This window comes from Somniosus microcephalus, chromosome 18 (assembly GCF_052327205.1).
Source record: "Somniosus microcephalus isolate GS21.2 chromosome 18, FLI_Smic_1.0, whole genome shotgun sequence".
NCBI classification, from domain to species: domain Eukaryota; kingdom Metazoa; phylum Chordata; class Chondrichthyes; order Squaliformes; family Somniosidae; genus Somniosus; species Somniosus microcephalus.
The window spans coordinates 26,238,378-26,255,780 of NC_141004.1; the positions used below are offsets into that span (position 1 = coordinate 26,238,378).

A 17,403-nucleotide genomic window follows, 5' to 3' on the forward strand; every position below is an offset into this window, starting at 1 on the left:
AAAATGTGATTGTGCTGCCCACAGCTGGATGGGCTGTTAAAGGAAGACTTGCATTTATATAGCACCTTTCACAACCACGGGACATCCCAAAGTGCTTTACAGCCCATGAAGTATTTTTGAAGTGTAGTCACTGTTGTAATGTAGGAAACGCGGCAGCCAATTTGTGCTCAGCAAGCTCCCACAAACAGCAATGTGATAATGGCCAGGTAATCTGTTTTAGTGATGTTGATTGAGGGATAAATATTGACCAGGACACCAGGGATAACCCCCATGCTCTTCCTCGAAATAGTGCCATTGGATCTTTTATGTTCACCTGAGAGCGCAGACGGGGCCTCGGTTTAACATCCCATTCGAAAGACTGCCCCTCCGACAGTGCAGCACTCCCTCGGTACTGCACTGGAGTGTCAGCCTAGATTTTTGTGCTCAAGTCTCCAGAGTGGGACTTGAACCCACAACCTTCTGACTCAGGCGAGGGTGCTGCCCACTGAGCCATGGCCGACACTTGAGAGAAGAAAATAAGAAAGTGAAAACGAGGAGCAAATGAAAGGGAAAGTAGAGAGAGAATGGCAGAATAAAGACAAAGAAGATTAGAAAGAGAAAACTATGCTGATGCCACATGTATACTGTATTGAAGGATGCATTATGGACTGTAGTTCAAGCAGAAACCATGTCTTCACAGGTTGCTGGTGTTGGGGAAGACAGAGCTCCATGCTCAGTACTTAACTGCATGTGTGGACCGTTGCTGAGCAACCTCCAACCAACAATAGAAAATGCAATTATTGAAAGTACCTGACAAGATAGTTAGTTCTTTTCAGTCATTGAGGTGTTTTTAGACCAGAGTTTACATTACCTTTCAACATGCAGGCTTATCCGTGGCAGTAGCTACATTTGAATGCCAGACAATCGAATCTTCCTGGTTGAGATCTGACCTGCCAGGTGATTTCTCATCGGTGATCATTTAAAAACACCCCTTTCATCAGTTACCAAGGAAAAAGCAATTCAGAAATATCTTCACAGAAGAAAACTCTTGTATCGCCGTCTTCTATATACACAGAAATGCATTCGAGAAGGAGAAATTGAACAAAGGAATACACAAGAATGAAAAACGAATGCCAAACAAAAATGATTAAGTCGGGTACTGAGAACCACGAGACAGTGGTAACCGCAGACTGTGTGACTGTGCCCGTTTGCAGCCATTCTTATGCTGTTGTTGCAAGGTGGGGCCTCAGGTATGTGGCTGACTCATGACTCAAGCTCTGGCCCAATGTGCAAATTCTTGTTGTCAGTCACTTCCACCCACCTCCTCTTCTTTTTTTTTACTCTGCGTGCAATGATATTTCTTGGCCTATTACCATTCTGTAAAAACACAATGCAAATGGGTCTAATTGTGCGACAGAAATTCCACCTCAGCCCTTCATCAAGGGGTTAAACCGACATTGCCTTTAAGCGTCTGCTGCACCGGCCTCCTTTAAGAAAAGACTCCCGTCTGGCAGTGAGGCTTTGACGTCAGCACGTCTATTTCCACTGAAACTCAACTAGAAGAGAAGTGCTGTGAAACTGACCAAGTGGGATCTTTATCAAGGCTTTAACTAGAAAAGGAGATTTTTTTTAAAAAACCAAAATTATTTTAAATTAGTGACAAGCGGGCCAGCGGCTTGGGGCGCTCTGTGGGATCCGGATCGGTCACTTTTCTCCTCCGCTGCCAAGTCGGCAACTTTGTTTGAGGAGCCGGCGTGTTGGTTTACAAAGTATCGAGCTCCCCCCCCGGGCGGACCGCGGATTGTAACAATGTTGTCGAATATTGCGGCAGGCAGGGATCCGCAGCAAGGCAACCAGATCCAGGAGCCGCTGCCGCCGCCGCCGTCCCCCCTCTACCCCCCGCTTCCCCCCCCGGCTCCCCTCTACCCTCCGCCCCCGGCTCAGTTCCAGCTCCAGAGAACCGGCACCCAGACCAAGAAAAACGCCATCACCGACGAGTACAAGGTCACGGCGCAGGTTTTGGGACTGGGCATCAATGGCAAAGTTTTGGAATGTTACAACAAGAAAACGGGGGAGAAATTTGCCCTGAAGGTAAGTGACAGCAGCATTATCACAACCGATCGCCGCCACTTTCGTTTTCACCGCCTGTGTGTGTATGTAGTTTAATCTAAAGTAACTCCCTAATGATTGGGGGTAGACAGAGTCACCAGGGCGTAGTTGGAACCATTCTCCAGGGTAATAACACACTGATTTCAATCAGTCTGTCTTTAATTGGACTCCTATTACTGCAGCTTTCGCCTTGTGCTGGGGGACAGTGGTGATACCTTGTTTAATGTGCGGTCTTGAAGTAGCTGAGTGAACTGAAAGGTGAAATGATCATCTCGCTCCCAGTTGGGCCTAACAGGCTCTCCCCAGAATTGGGAAGAAGACACACGCCCCCCTCCTTTCCCTTTTTGTCGAAATGGAGACGGTTGAACTGTTCGCTCAAAACAGTGTTTCCATTCACAGCAGGTGTGTTTCCTCCCAGATACTCCAGGTCCCCGCGGGGAAGTGATTCGCCTTTATTTATTTGTATTGGGATTTTTTTTTTGTCACACTGCAACCTCTCCCGGAAACGAGATTATGTGGAAAGGGAATGAATGGCATGCGGACAATACGGATCCGCTCTGTCTCCAGCCCTGGCTGGGTTTCAGCAAGTGAACTTGTGCGTCTGCCTTTTCTCGCTCTCCCGCCGACTGCAATCGCAAGGGAACTGATCAGCGACCCTTTTGATGTTTAATTATAGCACAGACAGACACACGAGCTTTCTTGGGAGGCTTCCCCAGTTTCGGGAGTGTAATAAGTTTGTAATTTCAGTAATTGATGTTCTGTAGCTGCACTGACGTGACGACAGGGAATGACCACATTGTACATAGCCGTGGGATCACCTCACTTGGTAGAAACGGGGTGCGTAATACGCATTTTTCACAGATGTCAGTGTTGACATCCCTTGTTTACTTATCGTTGGATGTTGGTGCTTTTAAAATTCTTTTCACTATGTGTGTGGGGGAGGGCGGGAAACAGAACATTCACCTCTTCGTTATCAAACTCCCATGTTTAATTTCTTTTATTATGAAGATATATTAAAATTCCAATGTCTGGGATCCTCTATTTGTGCATGTATATCAAGTTGATCCAGTTACACGGATTTGACCAATTGCTAACGCTAGCTTTATGCAGTAAAATAGCTCATCATTGGGCAATTATCCCGATGGAAAAGATGCTGTCACATCTGTGTATTGTGTTGACTATTCCTGGGGAGAACGGAGCCCCGCCGTTAGCCAGGTTTGGTAGGCCAGATATTCTTGCAGGCTGCCTCTACGTCGGTTTGTGATGGTTCTCTGATTAATCTCCTATCCCATGGGCTTCTGCCAAAGCAGGACTATGAAGGATCTGTGGGACACGACTTGTACATTTCCCCTGAGACACACACTTCGCTGAAAGGAAATAACTTGAACACTGACAACACCTCTGCTGTTTTTTTGTGAGAGACATTAGTACACTGTGTCAAATCTAAGGTTATTCAACTGAGTTTTGAGGACAAGAGGTTATTGCAAGTTAGCTGTGTTTATATGTGGTTCAGTTCAGCAAACATTCAGTCCAGTAGATAAGCTTATACACATTGTTGATGATGTGCTTCTGACGCTGTCTCCAATGTCAATGGGCTGACATCCCTACGCGTTCCAAAACTTGCCCATTTACATTTGAAGTGGTTCAGTCGTGTTTCTAAACAGGTCTGTTGTGAAAACATTCTTTGTGCATCTTCCTGTTATCTTCAAAAATAAACAAGCCTCGTTTAAAAGATTCTAACGGACTTGGCAGAATCCACAGATGGAGTTGGGCTGTCGCACTGGGACCGTATCAGTGGGACTGTTTATAAAGTTCTCGCACTGTGAGGCTCGGACACATTACAATTGTGTTTAGATCGCGGTGGTCTGCTGCTGTCGTGCTGATTAGAAGTTACTATTTTTTTGAGAAACCAAGGTGAAAGGATAAGGCCCACGGTGTAGGACACCACCCAGACTGGAAAAAAAGTAAAACAGAAATAAAAACACAAAATGCTAGCAACACTCAGCTGGTCAGGCAGCATCTGTGAAGAGAGAAACAGAGTTAACGTTTCAGATCAAAGACCTTTCGATGACCACTGAACTGTGAGAAGTCAGTAAAACAGAAGATGAGGTACATCAAGAAGCAGTGATTCGGTGACATTAATCAAACGCCTGGATACTAAGGGACTCGCGGGATATGGGGATAGCGCGGGGTGGTGGAGCTGAGGTCGAAGATCAGCCATGGTCTTACTGAATGGCGGAGCAGGCTAGAAGGACTGGATGGCCTCCTCCTGCTCCTATTTCTTATGTAAGAAGTCACACAACACCAGGTTATAGTCCAACAGTTTTATTTGAAATCACAAGCTTTCGGAGCGCTGCTCCTTCGTCAGGTGAAGACTTCTCCGAAAGCTTGTGATTTCAAATAAAGCTGTTGGACTGTAACCTGGTGTTGTGTGACTTCTTACATTTGTCCACCCCAGTCCAACACCGGCATCTCCACACCATGGCTCCTATTTCTTATGTTCTTATTGTAGGGGGGGGGGGGGGCGGTGGAAACTGAAGGAGCTGACTTTTACAGTTTGAGGTCCTGGTAAAGAGTGAGTTAGAGCGGAAGACACTAGTGAATCTGGATTTTAATATACTGGCGATAAAGAATAGCATGGTGGCATATTTGGAGCTTGGAAGGAACAAGAGAGGAAAGTTTAGATAATTGTAGCTATAGGAAATGACTTAAATGTTTTTTTTATAGCTGGTGCTCAGCCTCATCCCTCCAAGCAAAGTAATGTTCGACCCGAAACGTCAACTCAAATTTCTCTCCACGGATGTTGCCTGACCTGCTGAGTTTTTCCAGCATTTTCTGTTGTTATTTCTTATTAATGTATTCATGTTTTTGATCTTAAAGTGGTATTGAATCAAGGCTAATAACTCTTTCCTTTAGAGTGTAGATTGCTTTCTCTATTGGAAGTTCTTTTTTGTTAGATTGTATTCATTCCTTCAATTTAATCTATTTCTAGCTAAGAAGCAATTGTTTGGGTAAAGCTAACCCTGATCTCTTCCTCCATCCATTCGATTGTATCTCTGCTAGCGACGTGGGAAGAGATCCAGGCACATCATATTTCAGCTGGTTCAACGCATTGATATTTTCTCAGCACCACAGCTGTGTAATGGTGCCGGTTGAACTTGTAGTACTCATATAAGGGAGTTGACGCTTGGATTTTCAGGAGCCACATTGTACCAAGTTTGAGTGAATTGTGAAATAAAAACAGAAAATTGCAGGAAACACTCGGCCGGTCAGGCAGCATCTGTGGAGAAACCGAGTTAACGTTTCAGGTCGATGACCCTTTCGTCAGTATTTTGCTTTTGTATTTGCCTGAATTGTGCTTCCTGATTAGATATGTCAGAACATAGCTCTTCAATAAGTGACTTTTAAATGTGTGCATAGCAAGTGTAGTGCTTTGTTATTTAAAGTGTGTAGGAGAGGAATCAAGGATACACCTATGCAATGCTTAAATAGAGAATCAAGTATTTTAGTGCGCCCGTCACTGGTAATGTGTGTTCTTCTGGCTGGAGTTGGTGTCCAGTGTGTGTTTGTGTGCAATGTAAAAGATTACTTGGTATAGAGAGATTACATTATCATTCTGAACAAGGAACTAGGTCAGTAACCCATGATTAGGATAGGTGGACAATTGGCTCCTGTCCAAGGTGCATAACCCTCACTTCACCTCCCCCCCCCCCAATAAAACAAATGCTCAAAGGGGTGAGGTTTAACTGTTGCTGCCACACGCTGTCAGCCATATCCCCCCACCGTCCCCCGATCCCATTAAGTGCTATGGCCAAGTAACGCTGCAACCTTTTTAGAGGTTCACTTTGAACTTAGTGAAAGGATCAGTGAAGTGGAATTTCAGGCCAGGGTCTGGGAAAGGTGTGTAGTACAGGAGAGAGTAGCGAGGGGGAGAAATAGTGAGAATTTGTGCAATAAAATAATTGAGGTATTCTAGCCAGCTTTCTGATGCTGAGTGCGTCTGGTTGAGTTTCTTCTTTCAGTAATTCCATCTTAACCCCAAGGAATTTAGTGCACAAACTCTGATTCAGAATCCTATTGCATATCCACAGCGTGCATAAATACCATGACAGAATTTTCCTATTTCTAAATAGTGCGGTTTTATATATGCAAATTATACAGGTTACTTCTCTTAATTAAAAGTGAAAGAAAGACTTGCGTTTCTACAGCGCCTTTCATGACCACCGGACATCTCAAAGTGCTTTACAGCCAATGAAGTACCTTTTGGAGTGTAGTCACTGTTGTAATGTGGCACAGCAAGCTCCCACAAACAGCACTGTCATAATGACCAGATAATCTGTTTTTTTTGTTATATTGGTTGAGGGATAAATATTGGCCAGGACACCTGGGCGGGGGTTAGCTCCCCTGCTCTTCTTCGAAATAGTGCCATGGGATCTTTTACGTCCACCTGAGAGAGCAGACGGGGCCTCGGTTTAACGTCTCATCTGAAAGATGGCACCTCCAATCAACCTAGATTTATGTGCTCAAGTCCCTGGAGTGGGACTTGAACCCACAACCTTCTGACTCGGAGGCGAGTGTGCTACCAGCTGAGCCACAGCTGAACACTCAAGTTGCTTAATTCAAATTGATATTTCAATTATTTTTAAAACACTAAATTCCCACTTTCCTATGTTTATTTATGTCGCTTACTTCAATCTACTTGGCAAAAACAACAACTTTGTACTGTGCAGGCATGCAGTTGCAATTTTAAAAGTTATTACACTTTAAGTGTTAACTTGGATGCTGTACAAGTCTTTGATTACATTTGCACGTACCTGCTCTAAATTATGTTTCTATATGTGCCTGCATTCAGTCAGGAAAATGGGGAAAGGCCGACGTGACTAGTAATTCCTTTTTACACATTTTAAAATTTCCCAAAATGTCGATGGGTAGTTCTTAGGCACAGCAGCGCAAACTTTCCATTTGCAAATCTTATCTTTATTACGTGTTCCATTGTAAAATTCTTTGTCTTCATTCACTTTTTGGTGCTACATATGTGTGCATTTTCGATGATCTAGAATATCAAGAAATTTGCATTTTATCTAGAGGCTTCACACCTGCAATTTATGTGATACAAAATTCTAGTAATCGTGACCAAATGCTAAATGTGTAGCAGGAAAAGTTCCCTGTGTCGATTGGGTGAAATGACTCGCTGTTTTAACCGTTAAGTAGGTCAGATTTTTTTTAGTTTTTAAAAACATGGAATTTTATTATAGTTAACAGTGCAGCGGCCTCTTGAGCATCCCCGATTTTAATCGCTCAACTATTGGTGGCCGTGCCTTCAGCTGCCGAGGCCCTAAGCTCTGGAATTCCCTTCCTACACCTCTCCCTCTCTCCACCTCTCGTTCCTCCTTTAAAGCTGCTCCTTAAAACCTACCTCTTTGACCAAGCTTTTGGTCACCTGCCCTAATATCTCCTTATGTGGCTCAGTGTCAAATTCTGTTTGATAACGCTCCTGTGAAGCGCCTTGGGACGTTTTACTATTTTAAAAGCGCTATATAAATGCAAGTTGCCTGAATAAATGGAAGGGACATTTTTGAAAAGGGGAAGTTGACTAAATTTGAGGAAAACACCGCTGTGATTCAGTGTGTGTTTTGAGGTGTCTTAACCTGACTCAAAAAGCCTCAGTTTTGCTGAAGCATCAGTGGCTGAAAAGGTTCACTTATGATGGGACATATCAGGGTAGCAGGTCCGCGATGACTCAGTTGTCTCTTTTTGTTATATGTGTGCGTGCGCAATTATTTAGATTTACAAGCTTGAATTTGAAGAAAGGAAGAAACTGGCTTACTTGGAAAATTATATTAGGACTGACGATCATGAATCAGTTTGTATGATTTACTATCATTTCTGAAGCTGGTTTAAAAAAAAAATCGGCTCCTGATACTGTATGATGGATTGTATTGTATTGATAGTACAATACTTTGTCCCCAAATCTGTGGGTGAGGTGACTCACTGTTCTGAGTACTGACAAACATGTCTGTTGTGTTTTACCACAGCTGACTGAACATCAGTCTGCTGCATGAAATGGTTTGTCCTTGATTACATGATTTGTTTGCATGCACGTTCAGGAGAGGTCGAAGGTGAATCACAGATCATTGCTTAGTTGTGTTACGGTCTTGTTTGCACGTGTCTGCTTTTTAAAAATGTGCTGGAAAAAGGTGGCCAGTTTTTACACCTGATTCATATGCATTTGGCATTTTTATTAACCTCTCTCTCTCTCTCTCTTTTCTGTGTGTGTGTGTGTGTGTGTCTCTCTCTCTCTGTCCCCCCCTCCCCCCTGTGATTTATCCCCCTACTTCTCCTCACCTGAAGGTGACATATTTATTACAAGTTGCCTGATGTATTCTCAGACACTTAATTCCCAAAGTACCAGCGTCAACATTGATGTATTTTTCTAACTGGAGACAGAGTGACGAAAAGATCAATTTAGTTTCTTCCATAGTGTCCAAATGAGTCATTGTGATTGCATGAGCAGGCATCTAGATGGGGAATTGGGAAGCATGTGTGGTGTTGTGGAACACCACTGGTTTTAGCAATTGTAACTTTTGTTCAAGTGTAAAATATTGATCTTTCACAATTGCCATACCACTGTGGTTTGTAGCCATCTCAAGTGTGAGGGAATTAAAAGCTGTGGCATAATCTGGGGGTCCAGATGGCCTGTGGAGACCATTTGAATGCATCATCATGATTTTGATATCATCTGAAGCTCTTAATTGCATTACTGCTGTGTAAATTGTGCCTCTCCATTATTCTGCAAACCGCCTGCTGGCATTCTCAGTGGCACTAGTTCAAAGTGAGCATACATAACATTGTTCACTCAGCTGAAAAATGTCCCCTAGCTTTTCACAATGGTTGTCCAACTTTGGATGTGCACAAGATTTTCTTCTGGCATCAGTAGTTTGCCACTACTTGTATTTTTCTGAGCTCTGACTCTTTTGAACCTGTTCTCGGGATGTGAGTGATGTTGGCAAGGCTGCATTTAATGCCCATCTGCAGCTGCTCTGAGAAGGTGGTGATGGACCACCTTCTTGATTGGCTTTTATAACTTCAAAGGGCAGCGAGAGTCAACCACGCATTGTGGGCCTGGAGTTGCATGTAGGGGGGGCAGGACATCAATGAACCAGTTGGATTTTTATTACCATAACCACTACACTACCATATCCCACATTTCAAGTATGACGTACTTGAAGTATGCAGGAGCCTTGTTACCTGCTCCCAGTGACTATGGCTTTGTTCTAAGCTGTAGTGCTTTGCTCATGCTATTAAAACCCTGAGTTTGTGGGACATTTCATTTCATTTGTTCCTTACTAGCTGCTATTTTACACAGCACACTTAAAATTTGATTTGACTGTTCTAAATGGTGAACGGACTGTGTGCTCCTTTTCTTTACCCTCCGCCCCCTTAGTTTTGGAATCCCCCTCTGTTCTGCTTATGTTATGTGATGGAAAAATAGTTTTAACAGGTATTGTGATACATCATTAAGTGACAGAAAGAGACAATTTATTGCAAAGTACAGAGTTATAAACATAATAGCATGTTTGATGTAATGGGATCATAACACATTTGTTAAACTGCGATAGTGAGAGCCAAGCTTGAATGTTTTCTAGTTCTCATTCCTCCAGTAACGCATTGAGAGGAACCTTTGTGCAGAAGGCTGGACATTTTCGACTTTACTATGTTGGGTGCTGACTGTGCTGGGGAAAGAACAGTTTCCCTTTGGGATCCAGATAATGTACCCAGATTTGCTGTATTTCAGATATGTCATGTTAAAACTGATACGTGTTTATGTACATCAAGTAAGTTGAGGTCAGACGTAGCATGACTTGAAGTATTCTACATTACCTCAACATTGTGCTTTAACCCCAATCTCAATAGGCAACTTCCGACTATACATGGGTGACATTTCTATTTCTCAAACAGGCCATTCATAATGTTCACAAACTTTGTAATTGGTGAAATGAGTTGAGACTAACAAACGTGCTTTGTTTGTCTTCCTTCCCCATGACTTGTAATGGATCGATCTTCCCATATGGCTGGATTGATTTTGTACCCAGGACAGGGAGATGCGAGGCAAATGTTGGAAAGCACTGCACCACCCTATCCATCTCAGTGGTGGACTTGATACTGCAACAGGAAATGTCACTTTTTTTTTCTTATTCGCTTATGGGATCTGGGCATCACTGGCAAGGCCAGCATTTATTGCCCATCCTTAGTTGCCCTTGAGAAGGTGGTGGTAGTGAGCCGCTGCCTTGAACCGCTGCAGTCCGTGTGGTGAAGGTACTCCCCACAGTGCTGTTAGGTAGGGAGTTCCAGGATTTCGACCCAGCGACGATGAAGGATCGGTGATATACTTCTAAGTCAGGATGGTGCGTGACTTGGAGGGGAACTTGGAGGTGGTGGTGTTCCCTTGCGCCTGCTGCCCTTGCCCTTCTAGTGGAAGTGGCCATGGGTTTGGGAGGTGCTGCCGAAGAATCCTTGGCGAGTTGCTGCAGTGCATCTTGTAGATGGTACACACTGCAGCCACGGTGCGCCGGTGGTGGAGGGAGTGGATGTTTAAGGTGGTGGATGGGGCGCAAATCAAGCGGGCTGCTTTGTCCTGGATGATGTCGAGCTTCTTGAGTGTTGTTGGAGCTGCACTCATCCAGGCAAGTGGAGCGTATTCCATCACACTCTTTACCTGTGCCTTGTAGATGGTGGACAGGCTTTGGGGAGTCAGGAGGTGAGACACTCGCCGCAGAATACCTAGCCTCTGACCTGCTCTTGTTACCACAGTATTTATGTGGCTGGTCCAGTTAAGTTTCTGGTTAATGGTGACCCCCAGGATGATGCTAGTGGAGGATTTGGTGATGGTAATACTTCAACTCCAATGGATTGCTAGTTTTTAATGGATTTTTTGCCCCAGGATGTGTATAGCAGACATCAACTGCTGTATATACAGTGCTTTTTTCAATTGTGTAAAATAATTCTCTTGGTATTTTTAATGACATCTCAATGGAGTACAGAAAATCATTCCATGGGGATGATGTCGCTACATTACGTTATTAATGGGAACTTTTCTTTTTTTTGCCAGTTACTCATTTCAGAAAAACTGTTATTTCTTAAGTGTAATGATTTATTGTGTCATTATTTTTAAAGTGATGTGGATGGTTGTGGTTTTGTGCAATCTGAACAGTATAATTGGAAAATAGTGGTTTTACTGAAATCAGATTCCAAAAATATATGAAATCCGTTCAAATACAGTTAAGACTTTTCCCCAGTCAACACTTATTTTTATTAATACTTTTCCCCAATCAATTTGCTGTATGATATCAGCAGTATATGCAATGAAGGATTGTGGCACTGACTATGCCAGCTTGTGCTGGTGACATTGAAATTAGGCTGCGGGGTAATAGTGTACAGATGCTTGATGAGTTCATCTGAAATTGTTTTAGTGGAAAGGTCAACTCATCCATCTCGGCTTAAAATAGTAGAGAAAGATTTTCAGGTGCTGTATTAAGCATTTGTATGATACCATCCCCCAACATAGTTTGATGACCATCATTTCTTGATGGTTGTTCTCTGTACTGGGGCCTCCGTTTTTTACCATTTATATTGGTGACTTGGATGAAGCAATAGTGAGTTGTATATCCAAGTTTGCAGGTGACGCTAAATGAGGAGGCACAGTAGGTTGTGTAGATGGGAGCAGGAAGTTACAAAGGGACATAAACAGACTACACTAGTGGACAAAACTATGGCAGACGGAGATCAATGAGGAGAAATGTGAGGTTGCCCACTTTGGACCCAACGAAGACAAATTGGAATAATTTCTTAATGGTGAGAGACTAGGAGCTGTGGAGAAGCAAAGGGATTCGGGTGTCCATGTACACAAATCACTGAAAGCTGGTGCACAGGTACAAAATGTAATCAAAAAGGCTAATGGAATGTTGGCCTTTATTTCAAGGGGTTTGGAATTCAATAGTGAGGAAGTGATGTTTCAGTTGTATATAGCCTTGGTCAGATCCCATCTGGAGTACCGCATTCAGTTTGGGGCACCTAACCTCAGGAAGGGTCTATTAGTCTTGGAACGTGTACAGCACAGATTCACAAAAATGATACAGGCGCTTAAGGGGTTAAATCATGAGGCCAGGTTGCATAAACTTGGTCTGTATTCCTTGAGGTTGAGGGGTGATCAAATTGAGGTGAATAAGGGCTTTGATGGAGTAGATACAGAGAAATTATTTCTTCTGGTAAGGAATCCAGAACAAGGGGAAATAGAGCTAGGCCATTTAGGAGTGAAATCAGAAAGCACTTTTCCACACAAAGGTCAGTGGAAATCTGAAATTCTCTCCTTAAAGGCTGTGGATGCTGGGTCAATTGAAATTTTCAAGACTGAGATTGATGACCTTTTTGTTAGATAATGGCATCAAGGGACATGGAGCAATGGTAGGTAAATGGAATTGAGGTACAGATCAACCATGACCTGATTGAATGTTTGAACAGGCTCGAGGGGCTGAATGGCCTACCCCTGTTCTTATCTTCCTATGTCCGGCTGCTCTGGATGCATGTGCCACGACGCGGCCTATAGAAACTCTAGAAGTCTTGCCGAAAGCCCAGTGTGCTAGTTAACCATCTTGGATTGGGCTGTAATACAGGCCTGGAGTTTCCAAACGCTGTTCATTCCAGTGACGCTTGTTTGTAGATGAAACACCCGCTTCCCATTTTCTATTCTCTCTCTCCTTGCTCTGTTTCTGTTCCTCCTCCTCCTCTGCTAATTCTGATAAATGCCCTTTCCCTTTCTCCTTACCACAGCACACCAGAACTCCAGTGCACCAAGTCATTGCCAAAATCGAAAGCACTGTGTAGCTTTCAGTAGTTGGAGGAGTAGTGTGACTTTAAGGGTTTTGTGTTAAGGGCTGGCTGCTCAGATAGAAGGCTGGAATTGATGGAGTGATGCCTGATACCTTATGCCACATCACTGAGTTATTTGCACTTGGCCTCTCCGGGTTGGGTACAAGAGGACATCCGGCTGTTAGTATTTCACAGCACCAGATTTGATTATTTCCAATGGTGATATTCTGGCCTGTAAGCAGAAAAATTATGACGTGTTCTTTTGATATAGCTCGCGAAAACGAGAAAAGTTGGATTGATTACATTTTGTTTTCTGCTTCCCACTATTGACAAAGGTGGCCAAGAATTTCTCTCTCGCGTCAAAATATTTTTGATTGTGAAGGTTTGGGAATCGTTTTTATGTTTGTGTGTGTGTGTATTTTTGCCTCTTCATTCACGAAAATAAAATTTGTATTGGTATAGCATAGCACATTGTCACATCTCTCAGAAATGTCCCAAAGCACTTCACATAAAATTAATTACTTTTGAAATTTCCATTGACCATCATTATGCTAGAAAATCTGGTGGCCGTGGGTACACAGAAAGATCCCACAAACAGTTATCGAAACATAGAAGATAGGAGCAGGAGTAGGCTATTCGGCCCCTCGAGCCTGTTCCGCCATTTAATGAGATCATGGCTGATCATCCAAATTCAGTACCCTGTCCCTGCTTTCTCCCCATATCCCTTGATCCCTTTAGCCTTAAGAAATATATCTAACTCCTTCTTGAATATATTTAATAAGTTGGCCTCAACTGCCTTGTGTGGTAGAGAATTCCACAGGTTCACCACTCTCTGGGTGAAGAAATTCCTCCTCATCTCTGTCCTAAATGGCTTACCCCTTATCCTTAGACTGTGACCCCTGGTTCTGGACTCCCCCGCCATCGGGAACATCCTTCCTGCATCTAGTCTGTCTAGTCCTGTTAGAATTTTATAAGTTTCAATGAGATCCCCTCTCATTCTTCTAAACTCTAGCGAATATAAGCCTAATCGACCCAATCTCTCTTCATATGTCATTCCTGCCATCCCAGGTATCAGTCTGGTGAATCTTCGCTGCACTCCCTCCATGGCAAGAACATCCTTCCTCAGGTAAGGTGACCAAAACTGCACCCAATACTCAAGGTGTGGTCTCACCAAGGCCCTGTACAATTGCAGCAAGACATCCTTGCTCCTGTACTCGAATCCTCTCGCTATGAAGGCCAACATACCATTTGCCTTCTTAACCATCTGCTTACCTTCAGCGACTGGTGCACAAAGACACCCAGGTCTCGTTGCACTTCCCCTTTTCCCAATCTATTGCCATTCAGATAATAATCTGTCTTCCTGTTTTTGCCACCAAAGTGGATAACCTCGCATTTATCCAAATTATACTGCATCTGCCATGCATCTGCCCAATCACCCAACCTGTCCAAATCATACTGGAGTCAAATATCCCATGGCACTATGCAAAGACAAACAGAGAGTCCCCTCACTGTGCTGACCAACATTCCTCTCTCAACCAATAGAGACCAAGCAATCTGCTTCTGGCACTGTTGGTTGAGAGAGGAATGTTGGTCAGCACAGTGAGGGAACTCTCTGCTTGTCTTTGCATAGTGCCATGGGATATTTGACACTTTTTTGAACCAATGGCTAATGGGGACTTGAGTTAATGGGCCAGAAATTGCTGCTGTGGCGTGTTTGGCGGCGAACAGCATTAATTGGACTTTTATGCTCACCATTGCTCGCACTATATTGGCTTCGCAAATTGCCGTAATATCGGACCAATAGCGGCGCAGCGATGTCAATGTCACATCTGGGATCCCGTGAACGTCGTGTCCAATGGCTTATCCCTTTAACCAACGTAAGAAATGGATAGCGAATGAAGACGAAGAAGAAAATTAGTGTCAACTGAAATATAGAGACATATAGATGAAGAAAGAGTGGATAAAGAGACAGAATGGAATGTAAGAAAATTAAAAGGAACAAGCAGAAGAAGGCATTGTAGCCCAGTTGTGTTTGGGAAGTGCTGTATTGGCCCTTGCAAAGTTAATAAATGAACGGCAGTGTAGGTGTGCAAAATGTACAAGCATTCTTGAGCCATGAAGTATACAACCAGCGGTCCCAAACTTCATCAGGAACAGTGGATCAGGAACACTCAGTGGATACGCCATTGCACTGCTTTCATAGGAACATAGGAATTGTTTGATGATAAAAGATCCATCTAGTTTGCCATCTGCCATCCTCGAAGTCACATGATACAATAATAATGGAATTTTTGACTAATCATAGCTATCAATTAGTCTACAACAAACCCAGACACGAGGGAAACCCCAGTGGTGAAGAGCTTTAGCAACCATAGGTCAAAGTCACTTATTTTCTCTCAAAAATTACCTATGCTTACCACATGTCTCGTCTCATTACTCATAATGTATTCCAAAATGCTATTTTCTGGAAGAGATCTACCTAATTTGCATTTGAATGAGTGACCCTCTTGAGTGTGGCAACAGGCTTTGCGCCCTGAAAACCATTGCCCTCTGACACTAACAGGAGTATGGATGGCAAGACCAGCACACAAATACTGCCAAGACGGATTAAAAAGCATCTAGGAACAATTCACTACCTACTTGATTGAGACTCCACAGCTTCATTGGTGCCTTTCTGGGCCTCCAAGGTTGAGTGTCAGATCATGGCCATAATTCATGTCATTAACTGGGTCCTCTATGACATTAATTATCAGCCCTAAATGGCTGCGGCAAAATCAATTTGTGATAACGTCGTAAATCCAGCAATTTCTCGATTGTCGAGTTCAACGGGGCGCCTCATGGCGAGAAGGGACCTTTATCGGCTTTGGCGAGGCTAACAGCAGAGTGACGCAAATCGTCCAGCAATTTGCGGAGAATCGGAATTCGTGGTGTATCTCTCACTGCTCAAATTGCTGGAGCTTTTATGAATTAATAATGGCAAGCGCCGTTAGTGCGTCATTATAATTACACAACTTCCCAGCAATTTCTGGCCCAGTGTCTCAATGAATGGACGGCTGTTCCAACAATGCGTCACTCCGTCAGTACTGCACTGGAGAAACAGCCTAGATTATATGCTCGGGTCCTGGAGTGGGGGGGCTTGAACCCACAACCTTCTGCCTCCGTTACAGTGGTACCACTAATTGAGCCAAGTTGACATGTAGCAAAATTTTTAGTTTTTTTAAAAAAAAACCTTGTGCAACCATATTTTTATTTTCTCATCTTCTGCCCTCCTCCTCACAGGATGTGGGATGTTTTCGCGCACACACACTGTACAAATTCCAAGAATTCTGGGGACATTGCAACTCCCCTTTCGAAGAAAAAGGGCCCTATTCACGTCAGCAGTTAACTGCACTGCAGCCATCCACCGTGTAATATCCAGGAGCCCTGGACTGGATTCATTGAAATCAGCCCCTCATTGAAATGCAGATTTGGCTTCTTGCTGGACAATGGGATGCTGTTAACAAGAAACCGATGTTCTGAGCTATCTCCAGATCCTGGTGTGGAATCATAGAATCATACAGCACAGAAGGAGGCCATTCGGCCCATCGTGCCCATGCCCCTCTGAAAGAGCTGTCCAATTAGTCCCATCCCCTGGTCTTTCCTCCTCACCCTGCAACCTTCTCCCCATCAAGTATATATCCAATTCTCTTTTGAAAGTTACTATTGAATCTGCTTCCACTACCCTTTCAGGCAGCGCGTTCCAGATCATCATAATGTGGCTCATCAACAATGCTGCACTTTCCCCCTTCTCTAAACTACCCATTGTTCACTGCAAACACTGGTCTGGTATTGGTGTAGGTACTGCTGATATTGATCCTGTACGGGACCTTTGTCTATGAAAAGAAAGAAGAAAGACTTGCATTTCTATAGCGCCTTTCATGATCACCAGACATCCCTAAGCGCTTTAGAGCCAATGAAGTACTTTTTGAAGTGTAGTCATTGTTGTATTATAGGAAATGTGGCAGCCAATCTGCGCACAGCAAGCTCCCACAAACAGCAACGTGATAATGACCAGATAATCTGTTTGTGATGTTGACTGAGGGATAAATATTGGCCAGGACACCGGGGATAACTCCCCTGCTGTTCTTCGAAATAGTGCCAAGGGATCTTTTACATCCACCTGTGAGAGTAGGCAGGGCCTTGGTTTAACATCTCATCTCAAAAATGGCACCTCCGACAGTGCAGCACTCCCTCAGCACTGCACTGGGAGTGTCAGCCTAGATTATGTGCTCAAGTCTCTGGAGTGGGACTTGAACCCGCAACCTTCTGACTCGGAGGCAAGAGTGCTAGCAACAGAGCCATGGCTGACACAGGAGCCCTGTGATGGAGAGTTATTCGGAACAGCTCCTCCTGGCTTATTCCAAGCACCAGTCCAAGCTCCGCAGCATCCGTTCCAATACCTGGCTTATT

General features: G+C 43.7%; 1 protein-coding gene across 1 annotated transcript in view; it reads left to right on the top strand.

Annotated features, from left to right (window-relative positions):
* Positions 1-1,550: 1,550 nt before the first annotated feature.
* The window catches only part of LOC147105152 (MAP kinase-activated protein kinase 2), a 267,298-nt gene continuing 251,445 nt past the window's right edge, over positions 1,551-17,403 (top strand). The window contains exon 1 of the mRNA XM_086011249.1: positions 1,551-2,070. Coding sequence (XP_085867375.1) covers positions 1,789-2,070 — 282 coding nt within the window. The 5' untranslated portion in view covers positions 1,551-1,788. The remainder of the gene's footprint in view (positions 2,071-17,403) is intronic.